The sequence below is a fragment of the Volvox carteri genome (assembly GCF_000143455.1).
Source record: "Volvox carteri f. nagariensis unplaced genomic scaffold VOLCAscaffold_40, whole genome shotgun sequence".
Taxonomy (NCBI): Eukaryota; Viridiplantae; Chlorophyta; class Chlorophyceae; order Chlamydomonadales; family Volvocaceae; genus Volvox; species Volvox carteri.
In genome coordinates this window covers 941,916-957,518 of record NW_003307583.1, presented here as the reverse complement: position 1 = coordinate 957,518, position 15,603 = coordinate 941,916, and the positions used below count along the sequence as shown (strand labels likewise).

Here is a 15,603-nt window from a genome sequence, read left to right as displayed (position 1 = left end):
GCCCTCCGAGGATTGTGGTAGACCGCCCCCTGCGCACGTTCCCCCATTGAAAGGTGCGCGAGCATAGCGGGTGGGCCGCCAGGTGAATCGCGAGAAGCATCAGATCCCAAATGGAGTTAGTGGCGCAACATCCCACACATACCGACCATTACCCTAATTGCCAGGCAGGCATGACAAGTGCAGACGCGTTCCTTAACTGGAAGGAGCCCAAATCCTCCAATGGTCGGCTGAAGCTAGACATTTGTGGATGCATGGTCATGCTATAACGACCTGCTGTCAAATATCAGGGTAGAAAGCCTGCTGGAAGGGTTTCGTCGCACCTTTACATATACGTGGCGGATTCTGTGGGACAATGAACATAAGGAAGGTCGTTAGCGCAGGTTGGCGTCTCGCAGGAGACGTTTTACCGGCGTTCCCCAAGCATCGGCTCAGCGTGAACACAAAATATACAGCTTTGAAGCCAACAATTATGGTTGTGATGCACCGCCTACTCGCGTTCCGAAAACGATTCCAAATCAACGTTCATGGCCAAGGCATGAAATTATGCTGTCTATCGTGCTTCCAAGGATGATGCAATGTCGGTGTTATTAGCAGCTTTTTTTTTGCAGAATCGAAGGACTCGCGGGTCATGGGAATTACCAAGCGGCTCCGACCTTCGCTACGCTTTAAAATACCTTGCAACCTTTCCAAGAGCCTTATCTTTACAACCCCTTTAAGGTTAAAAAGTTTCTGCACCGACACACCAAAGGAAGTGTTCTTTCCTTTCCGCTGTGCTCCATTCGCGTTGGCAAGACCGAACCATGGGTCAGTTAGGCGACCATCAGAGGCTAAGGATGCCGGTGCTCGCAGTGCTGCTGCTGCTGGCCCTCACAGCATCTGGTGAGGAAGCACGTCGGACCTTTGTGGGCTCCTCAATACGTAACAGGGACACCGCGCAGTGCCCCGAACGAACCTTTGGCGCCTTGGCTCCTTCGGCCGTCTATGTCTGGAGTCAGCTCCCGCTGCGCGTTCCCCTTGCCATTGCCGCCGCCTCACATTCCTCACATTCCCACTCCCAATCCACAACCCCTCCTGACCTGGCCCCTGCCGGGCCGCACCTTCCCCACACCCTCAGTCCGGCTCCACGCCGCCGCATCGCCCGCTTCCATTGTGGCGGTTGCCAATCGGGACGCGGAGGGCGCCATCGTACTGGACGCGGACGAGGCGCACAATTTCCAGCCAAGCGCCGCCGCATGCCGTGACAGCTGCCTCAACACCACCGGTTGCAATGTGTGGGTATGGTGTGCTGCCGCGAGTGGCTGTGCACCGGGCGGCTCCTACACCAAGGAGCCAAGGAGGTGGGTGCACACGTGCACTTGCACGTCATGAAGACAGGGCCCACGTCAGGGCTCTTCACAAGGGTAACCAAAACATCGCTTGTAGCCGAACCCTCTACAAATATCTGGGCCCTACCCGACAGCCTCCCTGCCAGCCCCCGGGCACTCCGAAACGGTCCCAAGCGGCTTTCGGAGTAAATTTAAGCGAAAGGATTCTATCGCAAAATGCTAGATCTGCTGCCTGGGACCTTATTTGGGATCGCGGGGCAATCGTTCACGCAATGATGTTGCCCAAAACCGAGGGGAATTTGTGCGATACAGTTTCACGTATATGTCGGGTAGTTTAGTGCAGTTTGAGCCTCAATGTGTGTTTATACTTCAGTCATCTGACTGGCGACAAGGCGGGCCTTACACTACAAGAGTGGTGCCTCAATTTTCCTTTCGGGCAAAACGGAAAATTCTCAAATTTTCAATGTTCGGTCCGGATGGGGATGGAGAACCCTGAGCCACGTGCAGCTTCTGGCTTGCGATTTTGGTGAGACGGCACCACTTGACGGTTGTGGTGTGCGTGTCCTTAGCTTCCCGTCGTAAGGGGGTATTATGGGAGGAGGGGAGTCGGTCACCGTTATCAACCCCGTGCCGGTTGCGGCCGTACTTGGTAGTGCCGTACGGCCTTGTTGCGGCGGTCGTTCACAGTCGCATCACACTTTACATCCACACACACACGGGGGTATCTGGCCCAGCATGGGTGGCCTCCGCCCCGTCCATGCATCTCGGGGTGCTGGAAGGAACCGGCAAAGGGGGGAGATTGGTGGCCTTTGCCTTGTACGGCCCTGTTGGAAGCCGAGGTCCGCCCGCCTGCCTCTACTGCAGGTACCAACAGTGCTGGCTCAAGTACGACACGCCGCCAAAACAAGGTGCATCCACCCGTGGCAAGTTCCCCCGCCCCAAGAACTCGGCTGATACGGCAACTGGCTGGATGAGCGGCACCACAGCCGCGAACTTCACCGACAGTGCGCCCTTCCCCGAGAAGGGCTACTCGTGTAGTTGCGTCTCCACCTACCAGTATGGCGGCTACAATTTCGAGGTCAGTGCTGTATAATGAAATGCTGCAGACTTGTGATGTAACGCTGCTGGCGGCGGGGAAGGCACTGCAGTTGTACTGCAGGGCCTGGTTCATGGTTAAAAAACCTTTGTAACAGTCCTGCCACACAATGGTGTTGTTACAAGACGGCCTTTTAAGCGAGCCAGGTGCACTGCTCTTGTCCACTTCTGCGCCTTCGAGGTCAGTGCTGTAGGACCGCCTCTTGGGCTAAGCATTTCGTAATGGGCGAAGCCCTAGGCCCCTTCGGTAAATTATCATATAATCTGGTTGTGCCATGTGCAACCACCCACCATCATGCAGGGCATGTGCGCACACATTCAGGACTATGGTTCTGCATTTATCGTCCCCAGCAACTGCCGAGATGCGTCGAATGGTTTGCAGGGGTGCTCGGGCTCTCAGCCCTGCACTGTGCTGCTGGACACCGATCTCAACGAGACCTCGGTGCGTACAACTTCGGTGGACTGGGTCGTGATTCCACACGAAGTATTCCACACGGGGGAGAGGCGTGTGGAGGACCCCTGACCCCTTCCGTTCGACTAACGAGATACCGCACACACCCTGGGAAGCCCCATGGCAGCTGAAACACAACATGTGACCTCAGCTCAGCTCTCGTTATCGTTTTGAAGTTGCCTGCCATAAGGCCCTTTCGGCCTGGAGCGCCTTTGCACACCTTAGTGTTTATATCACCTCGTACCGTACCTGACTGGGCTTGGCACTGACCGAGAGCAGGGGGTCCACCTCCTACTCTTTGTTTGTGATAGATAAGTATGCACCGCTACTCCAGCACCATTGCGGGCAGCAGCTAGAACCGGCAAACTAGCGCTCATAATGCTGTTGCACGTCTGCAGTGCACCTCTGCAGTGTTCGTGCTGGTCCCTTGCGCCTCAAAAGTCCCCATCCTAGCTACCCGTGTCTGCTGCTCTCGCATCCTCCTCTCTCCGTGCACGTCCAGATACTTACCTCGGGAGAGGGTAACAGCGCCGACTCGGCAGAGGACTGCTGCAACCAGTGTGCCAGTACCCAGGTGTGACGGCTAGTAGGGGTGATTGATGTGGGAAAGAGGGCGGAGGGAGGGGAGGCGGTGAACCCCCGAAACGAACTGCTTACGGTTGCCAATCAAGGTGCGCTTCCTTCCATGCAAGGTATCTTCTTTCCACGCGTCTTCCTGCTCTCGCGCACATGCATGGCTGCTGTGCGTGCCTATGTACCCTGACAGGGCTGCAACTTATGGACCTGGTGTGTTGATCCATCGGGTTGCAGCGGCGAGCGGTACCGCTTCCGCCAGTGCTGGCTCAAGCAAGCCGACCCCAAGAACCCGCAGCCCAAGAAGGGATACGGCGGCAGTCCCGGATGGATTAGCGGCGTGCGGCTGACCTGGATGTGAAGCAGGAGAGCGAGGATGATGTGGTTCATGTGGATGCAGTCCATCCGTCGCCTCGCTGCCATGGATGCCGTTTGACGGTACTCAGCCAACCCCGAGACCTGAAGTGCTTTATTGGTTTCGGAACGCCGATGCCGAACAGGGCGGCATAAAACATGCATCCGAAGCAAAGAAAGGAGTTCTAAGCCGCTAAGTTGCGCGTAATGCATGCCAGGTAATGTTGTTTATTTGTGGCTAGGATATCTATCAAGCTAGTAAACTGCAGCTCGGCTGAACCGCATAGGCACATTCGCATCCTGATTCACGATTGCAGCAAGTCATAGCATGGGCGGGCATGGACGGCGTACACCACTGCTCTGCACTGTCGCCTCCAGCGCCATTGAGGCGGTTTCGTTGCTGCTGCCGCCATTTTGAGTAATGGGGGAACCGATAGAGGAAGCTGAGGTGCAGCGCCTCAGCTGTATACACGTAAAGGCTGGGGCGTCTTCCAATATCACCACCGTGCAAGACTATCGAGCCATGCTGCAGCTCGTTGTACGAAACACACACGGCAAGCTGCACGGGGACACCATGAGGGGACACCATGAGAGCGGGGCGAGTGTTGGATGGTGTGGGCGCATCGGGGAGGGTGGCGTGGCAAGTGGCGGTTGTGTTGAAGCGGTTCGCGAATTGCTGCGGTGGACAAGTCAACCAAAGGGGACGTTCGTGGCGCTAGACCGCGTCACGTGTTGAGTCCAGATGGGGCGCATGAGGGGGGTGCACCGCTGTTGGGCCGCGAGATGGGACGTTAGCATGATGCGTCGAGATTCTTGCAAGGACAGGCAACGACATGCCTTACGTGGGATGGAGGAGCGTATTACGGAGGCGCGGCAGGGCATCTCTTGAAGGAGGTAGTAACAAGAGGACAGAGGGCCGAGGCGGAGCAGTCGCGGGGTGGAGCGGGCTCAGGTTTGAGCGGGGTTCCGCTTAGGTCGTGTGGCGCTTTCCGTTAGGTGATTTCCTGAGGCCCAGCGGCTTGGTTGGTTCGGGGTGCTGGTCTCCTTTGGAATCTTTAATGGCTGAGAATCCCTTCTGGACTGCGGAAATCAGTCTTAACAACGTCCGCAAAGTCATGACGCGCAGCAAACAATCAAGCCTACGGAGAAGGCATCCACGTCCTGCGGCGGCGATGGGTGATGGGAGGCTGTTTCTGTTGATGAGGTGTTACGAGCGGTGGTTACGATGGCGTAACCAATCTTCCAATCGGCGTGGACAAAGAGGGAAGCTGACAATACAGCATGGCTGCCTACGTGCGAAAGGCATCAAGCGCATGCGACAACAATTTCCATACCCTTTCACGAAAATCTCACATGTCCACTAGCTGCCACCAGCAAAAACGGCGGCCGCATTTCCCGCTTTCACGGCGTGGTGCAAAGCAACGAGGACGTCATCATACCTTCCAAAAAATATCAATACTAAGCTGAAACATTCCCGAACTTTTTCAGGTGTTGCTGCATTATCCTTGCAGCTTTCAAAATATATCCGTGTTTGTGAAGCCCGCGATCAGGTCCTTTACTGAGGAGATTTACACACCACAAATTATTTTCACGATTGATGAAAAATTTCCTCTTCCGTTTCAATTAAAATCTAATCGCTCCGGAACAGGCTTCGGAGTCGATGTTTGTCGTATAACGAATGTTCCAAGCATCGCATTACGCAGCGAATGTTCATTAGCATAAGAATAACATAGCAGCATCTATAAACAATGTGGTCATTGTGCCGGTGTCCAATGGAGCCTCCTCTCGTCTCTGGTACGTTTCGTAAAGGCTAGGGTTTACGGTATCTGCAACGTATTTATGTAAAAACATGGAGCCCCATTCTCTTGTCTTGCTTAGCGGTTCAACGCTGGATGCTTGCCACCATAAGCAGATACAAGGAAATCAGACGAGAAAGGCAGTCCCGCTGCGACGTCCTTTGCGGAATTTGGCACAAGGTTTGGCACGCTTGCTTCCTCCTCTCAGGCAGCTTAGTCGGCGGCTGCGAAGGACGGGCAGCGGCACGCAAAGCAGCGCTAAATGTCCGGTCGCTCGGACTTGTACTTCGGCCTTTACAGAGAAACTCTCGGCCTCGTCACTCTCTTGTTCCTCCGGGCCTCCAGTTCAGGAACTCCCGGCCCAACATAACCACCACCAGCCGCGCTGGCGCACGCCACGATGGCAAAGGGCCCCGCACAAGAAGCTGCAAGGGCATGCCACTCACCAGCAGGAGCATCATCTACTGCAGCAGGAACAGCATGTCTGCTCCGTGACGGTGGAACAACCGGAGCCGCTGCTTCTACGCCAACGCCAGCGGCAGCAAGAGGATGGGCCCCGTCAAGCACACGAGCAGCAGCAGCAGAACCTAGCGGGGTACAACCACACATCTTGTGCATCGCGTCAGAGGGTGCTGCGGCGTTTCGGTCGCCTTCTGCGGATCATGGGTAGTCAAATTCGGCCACAGGTGAGATTGTTGTGGGCACCTAGTGGTCCGCCACCTTGCCACTCGCCCCTGGTGCGGAGAAATGGACCCACCATCATAATCCCTCGTCATCATCATCATTAGGCGGACAACACGGAAAGGTTGCAAACCAACGCAGCCTTTGCAAAAGCACAAGAAAATGCTCTTCCAATCCGATAGTCAGAAAGGCTTGGCAGCACGCTGTACATATCTTTTTTTGGAAGGGTCTGTGTACCAGGATCACCAACCCACATCGGATTCTCTGAACCATAAGTTCATTCGGTGTGCCGCGAACTTAGAAGGACTTCTGCCGCCGCATTCGCGATCCCGATCCCAATTTCAATGTGTTTAAAGTTCCCTTAACACCGCACGAGGAGCATCCGCAAGGAGCGTACGTTTGCCCATCCAGCGGATGGGCCACAGCCCTGCGCCTTGGTGTTGCGTACTCGACGCTTTTCACTAAAACTCAGCAACTGCTGCCTTAAGTTACACCCCCTCTGTTGCGACCGCTGATCTTGTTATCTGCTGCGGCTGTTGTCGCAGGGTCCTGGCGATAACGACAGAAACTTGCTGGAGCGCGTCCTGAACATGTTGACCTGCGGCATGTTTTTTCAGGCCGGCGGCAAAATCGTGCGGTATGTTCAAGCGATAATGATGAAAAATATATTATAAAGTCATGCAGCTGTTAATCGTGGCCCTCAAGCTGCAGCTGACATGCGGAGACGACTCGACTAAGTCGCGAAAACATTCGCGAAAATATCTGCATGCCTGATCGAAAACCGAGCCAAACATTTAACACAGCACCACAAATGGCTGCCTCGCAGCGTTGGTCTATTTTCTTGTCACTCCCATATGGTGTATTTTTCACAATTTCTCAGGCAGGACGTTGTAGTTTCCATTCTTGCTTTCTCCGTCCGCCCGCCAAGCTGGGCAAACGGAAACCGCAACCGTAAGTCGCGAAAACCAATCGCGATTTCTAACCAACAGCAGACGTCAGTCACCCTATCGTTTCACTGTTTTCACCCTATTGCATCGACCACATCCGTTAACAGGCTTTGCCGTTCCTTTGCTGCTCGGCGGTTTGGATGGGCTTTTATGGTGGTCGGCGCGGTCGCGACCGTCTACCACGGTTCTTGGGGCCGCATCCGCCCGATCGCACGCAAGGCGGACTATTATGCTATAGCCGCGTCCAGCTGGCTGCTGCGGCGGGCGGTTGTTGGAGCTGCACCCCGCTGGCAGGTGTTGCTGATGCTGGCGGTTGCTCCATTCAGGCCCACTCTTGTCTCCAGCTCCAACTTCGTTGCTGTTGAGGTGCGGGGTGCAGATTGCCCGGTATCGGTGAGACGAGGCGTCGAAACAATGGCTTAGTATTGTTGTCTTAGGGGCGTAAGAAAGGGAAAGAATATAAAAGGCTGTGGGTTGATTATTTGCAGCCGTCTATGGGCTATATACATCTACGAAAAGAATTGTGCGGGAAAATTTCATGACAATCGCTCGTCCGTGTCTTCCGCCGCTTCGTGGTCCGCGCCGATGAGGAAAGCGGACCTTTCAAACCTGCACCAGCGACCAGCGGACAGCTGCAGTCACTGCTTGCCACCAGTTTGCAATTTGTTACAGTGGGCCCCAGTCCTCCGGACCTTTCCTTTGCCCCCTTCCCACGCCTTATCGTACCGTTTGCTGCTTCGCGCTCCGTCTTTCTCAAACGGAATATCGCTTTACACCAACAAGCACACATGGCGAGTAGCAGCAGGGCTGTACGTACGGGGCTCCTAAAGCAGAAACCCCACCTCTGTGTGTGATCTGTGCCACCTAACGACTGAGCCGGAGTCCTGCATATGCCCGAAACGCAGGTACGTTTCCTGTTGTTGACACTTTCACAGCGGCAGCTGCTCTCGGAATGGGCCGCCCACACCGCCCTGTCGGCCGCTGCCACCGCGTGCTTCACGCTAGAGGACATGCCGCCGCTGGCTTGGTTTCCGTACACGCACGCTGCGTTCCACTTGCTGTCTGCCGCGGCCTTCATGACGCTGCCCTCGGCACTGAACCACTTGACGACGGAGCCTCTGGTGCACCGGCGCATGTGCGGGTGGGCGCTATAACAACGGCGGCGACGATAGCAGCAGCAGCAGCAGCTTTTTGACGGCGCGACTGCGCGGGCGGAGGGTTGATAGCGACGGCACCGGAAGGCCATGAGGGAGGCGCGTTAGTAAAAGAGGGGCCGAGGCGGAGAGGCAGCGTTTGCTTCTACACGTCGATATGTTGACATCCGGCGGCCTTTGCGAGGGCGCTCCCTTTTTGGGTGAGTGCCTGTTGCCCTCGGTGCTGCTGGTCCGAGGCGAGAAAGACACGACGTCGAGTGCGTCGTTGGGATCAGCTTGGGCCTGGTGATGTAAGTTACTAACATCGACGCGAGGAAGCTGCGGCTTGCGATGATGTAGAGGCTTGGCCGTCGTCAATTCCCTGTTCGCGGATTGGTTCTCGTGCGCCCTCGCGTTGTATCTTGATGTATATTATGGCAACTTAAACATGAAGCTCGCCTGCGCGTCCTTTTGCGACGTGTGCACTGTGATAATATATAGTTATCTTTTTCTTTTCCGTCTTCCCTGTGGAAAGGGAGGATACTTTTTCGCTTCCGGTGAAGCTGCGCTTTACAAAACGTCGGTTGCTGAAGAATATCGGGGAAATGATCGCTTCCGTAGCGTCAGTTTAGCCCAGGGCTCCGGAACGTGGGACATTTCATGTGAAGCGGGCTTTCGGGTGAGCAAATACAAAATACATACCTTGCAGTTTTTGGCCAGAATCTAGGTTTATCGTAATTGTGCCCTGCTTTTTTTGCTTGACATATAGTTGCGTTAACCGCTTTGGCTCGTCGATGACGACAGGAGGACGCAGCAGCTGATGCGTTCCTGGCTGGCCTTGATACGCATGTATATTTGACCAGGAGGTGATCTATGATAATCCCTCGCTTAGGGACGTTGGGGACGTCTCTGGGATTGCTCTCTAGGATTGCACACTTGTCGCGCGTGCACAGTTTCATATTTCTTTTGTGAAAAGTATCGTCTTTTGTATAAAGATGAAACTCTTCTTAGAATGCGGATGGCCACGTCCTGAAACAGAGAAGATTCTCGGTGTAGAAGTCGCATTGCGACATTTTTCGTCCAAGACTTGCGCATCAAAGGTTTTGCAAGGGGAGATGGTTTGCATCGGCTCATATGCTTCTTATTCTGTGCTGTCCTCTAGTGAAATCGTCGGTGAGTGGATGACTGTTGTTGCAGTCGTTACAGGAGGCTCGTTTTGCTTAACTGTGGAGGAGGAGCGATGTTTAATGCTGTGGTATAAGTTTGTCATTGCGGATACACTAATTCGAGCATGGCGCTGTAGCATTGGTTGGTCTGGGCGGTTACCGTTTGGGAAAGGTAGCAGGATTCAATGGTTCGTCCAACAAAAAATGCCTTGTCGGGGTGTAACAAAGTGTCGTCAGATATTGAGGATCCTGTGTCATGTAACTTAGCGCACGTTGAAACGCAGACATAAAAAAAGGTGTTGGGGGATGCATCCCGCCATTAGCGATTCAGCGCGCAGAAACGCGGGTAGGTGCCCACCAAGGGCTTTCCACACGTATGTCCAAATGCGACCGTTCGGCACCACGTGAAGCCATCTAGCTTGCCAAGAAACATAATTGCTGTACTTCAATAGAGCCAATCATTACACGTAATTGCTTGTTCATGTGTGAAAGTAAAACAGGCATACCATGTACACAGTCGTAAGGACGGAAGTACGACGGTGTGGAGCGCGGGCGCCGCGATCTGCTGTAGAGGCTTGAAGGCACGAAGTGACTTGATGAACGCAATAGGGACTTATAAAAGGAGACTTCCTATGCTGCTGCCTTTCGTGTCCTTTTCACGTCATGCTATACCAAGGTTACGTTGGCCGAGTAACGCTGGGGTTACAAGTGGCTTCCTTCCGATGACTTTTCGGCATTATACTCCAAGATTTATAAATTATTGTTACCCCAATATTGAAACATCGATCGCCGAAGTCGCCTGTTTGGACTTGAGAGGAGCCGTTCGCCATTCCCACTTCCAGTTCGTCAACGCCACTGAAGCGCCTACCCAGAATCCTTACAGAATTAAAGCGCAACTACTGCATGCTCTACAAGCTGTGGAAGCCACAAAGAGATGCTAGTAAGTTCGGTCGTAGCGAGGCGGGGCGATAGCTACGTGTGTCCATTTGCGAATTGATCAACCCAAAACTCTTCTGGGTAACAACAAGGGAATCCAAATATACCGGATCATCACAACTGGCAAATTATTGCCAAGGGCAACTTATCCATGCTGCAGCTTTTGTTGTGACCAAAGTAAAGTTAAGCCAAACCTACACAAATTATCAGGTATAATTTTATTGTCTGTATTAATATTCAACTGCTGCAGCATTGTCTAGGCACATGTTGGCGGCAAGTGAAATCAACGAGAACTCGTTGTCAGTTGCCTCGCTGTTACCGCCAGTTTTCGTCAAAACCGCGGGGATACGTAAGTTGAAGTTTTACGGTTGGTAGGCAGATGCATCATCCTTAAAGTTACGCTGCTTCTAGGTTGGCAAATCGGTGCCGGGTAAGGCAAGCTTAGCCTTAGCGAGGCGACGCATCCAACTTATCGAACTTAACAAATGTAAGTCCTTTGCAATTCCTAACAACATCCGCTACATCGTTGAATCACCTTAAGCTGCATGGGAGCACATAGGACGGCCCTATCACTCTCCCACGGAGATTGCTGTGACCATCACCGCGGAACCACGTGGATAGCGATTGCGCGCGGCAAGATGCCGCCGGTGCAACGTATTCCATTGTCAGCATCCTTACACAGCGCATCACTATTCAATCCTTCCAACAATGCTTTTGTTGCCGCTGTTACCCCAGCTTCAGCAGCAGCAACAGCAGCAGCAACAGCTGCTTGACAGGCAAGGCAGGCGTCTTCGCATGATCGATCCCTGCGAAGCCCTGGCGCACGCACTCTTGGAGACGGTACGACAAGCTCTCGACGATAATGGCGGCGAGGGGCGCGACGATTTTACAACCGCCGCGGCACAAGCGCCGATGCCCCTACGGAGCAATATCCATCTCTCAACTCGCAGAACTCCCCGCAGCCGGCTTTCCGCACCCCCGCGGGAAATCTACGCCGCAAATCCGACACGTACGACAACAATTCCGGACCTGCCGTACCCGGAACCGGATCCGGAGCCCATCGCTTATGTCCACGTCGAAGGCAATACACGACACGAGCCGCCTGCGAAGCGGCGTCGCTATTGCTCATCCCCCGTCATCCCGAAACAAGCTGTCGTACGACAGACGTACATTGTCGCGAGCGGGCCGGCGCGAAAAGAGGCCTGGACGCATGATCCCGCTGCTGATGCGGCTGCGGGTGGCGTTATGGATCTTCACCAGCTTTCGGACCTGGAGTACGAATCGTTTACGGCGGCAGCAGCAGCGGCAGCAGCAGCAATAGCAGCAGCAGCAGCAGCCGCAGCAACAACGGGCACAGGGTCATTACATCCTCATCCGGAAACCCCCCATTCGCACGGCTCGCCGCACGCGAACGTGGGGGTGTTTGAGGATGGCAGGGATGTTGGAGACGCAAGGGATGACGCTCCTGGCGGCGGCGATTTTGTTGGCGAGCACGGTGCTGTAGACCGTACGGAACAAAACTCTGCCGGTGACGGCAGTGAAGAGGCGCTGCACCGCAATATTAAAAAGTAAGTGTAGAATCGGCCTAAGCAGGGGGGGGATAAACCCTGGATGTTCCGATCTTGCGTGTATTAGCTCGGACAGGATTAACAAACTACTTTTCAATGGTTGGTGACGCAGCCGGTACTGCGAATATGTATGCATATGTATGTGTGTATATTTTAGTGGTTGTAGTTTTTTTGTGTGTAATTATGTATGTTTGTGGATGAGCCGCGATACGGGAAAATGTATGACGATGGTGGTACTCGAATAACCTGATACCGAAGCGAGCTACGTAGTCACCAGCGACGTGTCATTAGGATTTTTAAGTGAAAATGTAGACGTAACTTGAATATTAATCAAGTAGGCGTTGATTAGGAGAGTGATATCAAGAGCCCGTGCAAATAAGCAGCGCTGTAGTGGCTAATGTGGTCGGCGACTAGAAATGACGACAGACAGCAAGGCCACCTAACGTACCAGCTAGCTAGATAGAACTAAAAACTTTTTTCCTATCCTGAGCTCGCGGTCAGAGCAGAGGATCATATGCTACCACAGCGCGTGCGATGCGGCGACAAGCACAGGGTAAGGTGCCCCGGACACAAGAAACCCTTCCCGTGAAGCAGAACATTAGTTGACCTGTGGACAAAGGGAAAAGACAGATAATATAGGCGAAGAAGGAGCAGGAGCAGCGACAGCAACAACAACAACAACAGCAGCGGGAGTTAGTAGGTGTTGTTCTGAAGGTGTGCGCATGCCACGAAGGCGAATGTGCGAAGGCCACGGATGCACATCCACGCGGCGTGCCAGTCCTAACTTACAAATGAAAAAGAAAGAAGAGAATAGAGGAAGATGGATGATGCCGGAGTAGGAAGTATATGCTCATGGGCGGCGATGAAGTACATGTGTGTGTGTGTGTGTGATTTACATCTTGAATTGCGATGTGATTGGAACTGACGCAGCCAGTGTTGACCTGGACCAACGCCCATACACCCCATGCCACGTCAGCTGACCTCAACCCTGAGTCATCACGACCCGACCTTCATTTCAGGTCTGACCTCGACATGCCCTGACCTGAACCAGTACGAACATGCCTGATGCAAGTGACTCCAACCTGTATCGACCAGGCTGGAGACCTGTGCGATGGCGTGCTCATGGTCTAACGCGCGTGCAGGTCTCTGCAGACTGGTAGTCCCAGGACCGGCATCCCCGGTGGGCCTTGTGCGCACTGCGGCACTACGGAGAGCCCCCAGTGGCGGCGGCCGCTCACCAAGAAGGTGGTGCTCTGCAACGCCTGTGGCATCTACTTTAGCAGACACCACTCATTGCCTAAGAGAAAGAAGGTAGGCGCGAGAGGTTAATCCACGTGCGTGCTTGTGGCGGCAGCAGCAGCAGCAGCAGCAGCGGCGGCGGCGGCGGGGGCGGGGGCGATGGTGGTAACAGCACGCGTGGCGTGCGTGGCACGATACCTAGGGGAGCGGTACCTAGCGACGCTTACGATACCGTCGCCGTGCAGTCGCGGCGGCCTGCTACCTTGCCGCGAGGTCCGTCCATGTCGTCGTCATACATTTTGCCGAAATGCCAAAGTGCTCATCGAACCAAAGGAGGGTTGTGCCCTTGTGGGTGTTGATTGCACACGCCGAGGACTGTTCGGCGTTCGTTTCGTCCCAGATTCCATCCCAACTGCATATAATGCTGCGGGAGACGTTCCTAGGAGCGTTGCACTCGACCCGATCGGGGTCCACAGCAGCAATAGTCGCATTCTGCTGCGGCCATCTATGCGACCCATCCTTGGATTCCTTTTTCTGAAGATCCTTCTTCTATCACAATTTCTGCCACTCACTTTCACCTTACTCTTTTTTCTAAATATATTTTCTTTGCACTTAACCTCCATTGCCACACGGCACATCAATGCACTGTTGCTGTGTGCGCACAACAGCAAATCCACGCCATGAGCAGCTCGCCCGCAGCTCTACGCACCAGCAAGGCAACACCAACGCGGGCGCCGTCGCCAGCCAAGACAGAAACGCTGACGTGCGATATTTTGTGCGATGAGAAGCTAGAGGTACGGCACTTGTGTCGAGCTTGTACGACAGCTCGCGTAATTCCTGTCATGTAATCCATTACTCCGGGCTTCTGGATCCCGGTCCTATCTAACACCGGGCGCGCAGCTTTTGCAACCGGGCCGATCACTTCTTGCTCTCTGCTCGTTTTATTGCGTCGTTGATTTTGTTACTTTTTATGGTGATTAAGTTTTGGGTTCTTGTGGGTTCGTTGGCGTTGTAGGGTGTTTGGTCGGACGCTTTCTATGTGAAATGTAAACACGAAAACATATGCCGGCTGCCCTGCTCTTGATGCTGCCTTATCTCGGTGTGTACGGCATTGTGACAAATACGACATTTCAACAGACTGATGAGGAAGAGGCGGCCCCGCCTCCAGCGGCGCGGGCGACGGCCGCGGCGGCGGCGGCGGCGGCACCGGCTGCAGCTCCACTTCAAACGGGCTTCCTCGGAGGCCCGGTGTCACCCTCTCGCCGCGGCCTTCAAGGGAAGATCTGGCCCCCCTTGCGCCCGTCGGGGCCCTTGGGGCCCTCGCTGCTCCCCGCAGCACATCATCCGGCTGTCCAGGACGAGGGTGAGGTTGAAGAAAGGCCCTTGTGGCGTCACCTTCTGATGCGTTTCTATTTCTACTTATGCGTCGGTCTGGTTGCCGTTGAAAAGTTCAGTTTATAGATCTGTCGGAATCAGTCGGAATCAGTCGGAGGATATGCGACCGAACCTACACACGTATGATTGTGTGATGTCGGGGTAGATATAGACTTCGCCCGCGACCACTAGCATCTGCTAGCAGTCCCTGCAACATTCCCCCGCGCTCCCAGGCACCCCATCCTTCTCGTCAACCCTGTGTGCCGACAACTGCAAAGTCAATAATGTCTTTCTGGGGGAAGCACTCTCCTGCTGGTGGTGGTGGTGGTGGTGATTGGCTCGCAGGTCTCTCACCATAACCGGATCCATCAAATGTTATACATATCGACATAGAGGCACAGCCATCCTTTGATGGTCAAAAAATTTATTATGTCTCGCTCATTGCGAATCCGAAACCTGCTACCGGCGATGCATCACTGTGGCTTAAAACAATATGTCATGTGGCGAAATCGTACATGTATACTGGTACGGCCTGTGTCTGGTGGCTTAAGGTAAGCCTTGAAACATTTTATCCATGCCCCCTACCCCACCCGACGCTGTCGTACTGCAGGTCCGGCCACCGCAGCGCTCCAGTGTGGTCCAGCAGTACGGGAGCGCGCGGTGCTGTCTTTGCCGTTGATGGCGCCTTTGCCGGTCCTAGGAGGAATCAACACCATCGTTCAAACGTTTCTCAACACCAGCACTGTAACCAGATGACAAGCCAGTGACACCAACATAAATCTGGACGTCGTCTGGACGTTTGTTTTGTCGGAGCTCTGCTGTCCGGTGTTGTTGGTCTTGTAATGCTACGAAGTTTTGAAGGGGCTTCATCTATCATATTCCTGTAATTCGTCTGGTTTCCTTTTCTACAAGTATATAATGGCGAGGAGTTCGTGCATCATACCAGGCGGCGTGGCGGTCGAGTG

The 15,603-nt window shown here is 54.1% G+C and overlaps 1 protein-coding gene across 1 annotated transcript; it reads left to right on the top strand.

Moving 5' to 3' along the window:
• Nucleotides 1-833: 833 nt before the first annotated feature.
• On the top strand, nt 834-15,317 carry VOLCADRAFT_106254 (uncharacterized protein; the record flags this gene model as incomplete). Its single annotated transcript, XM_002954119.1, has 14 exons — nt 834-879; nt 1,115-1,337; nt 2,190-2,403; nt 2,722-2,862; nt 3,374-3,445; nt 3,638-3,784; nt 6,047-6,280; nt 6,821-6,912; nt 7,330-7,588; nt 8,230-8,363; nt 13,168-13,336; nt 13,933-14,058; nt 14,601-14,627; nt 15,249-15,317. 14 exons carry the CDS (start codon nt 834-836, stop codon nt 15,315-15,317), a joined length of 1,953 nt encoding a protein of 650 aa, XP_002954165.1.
• Nucleotides 15,318-15,603: the final 286 nt, after the last annotated feature.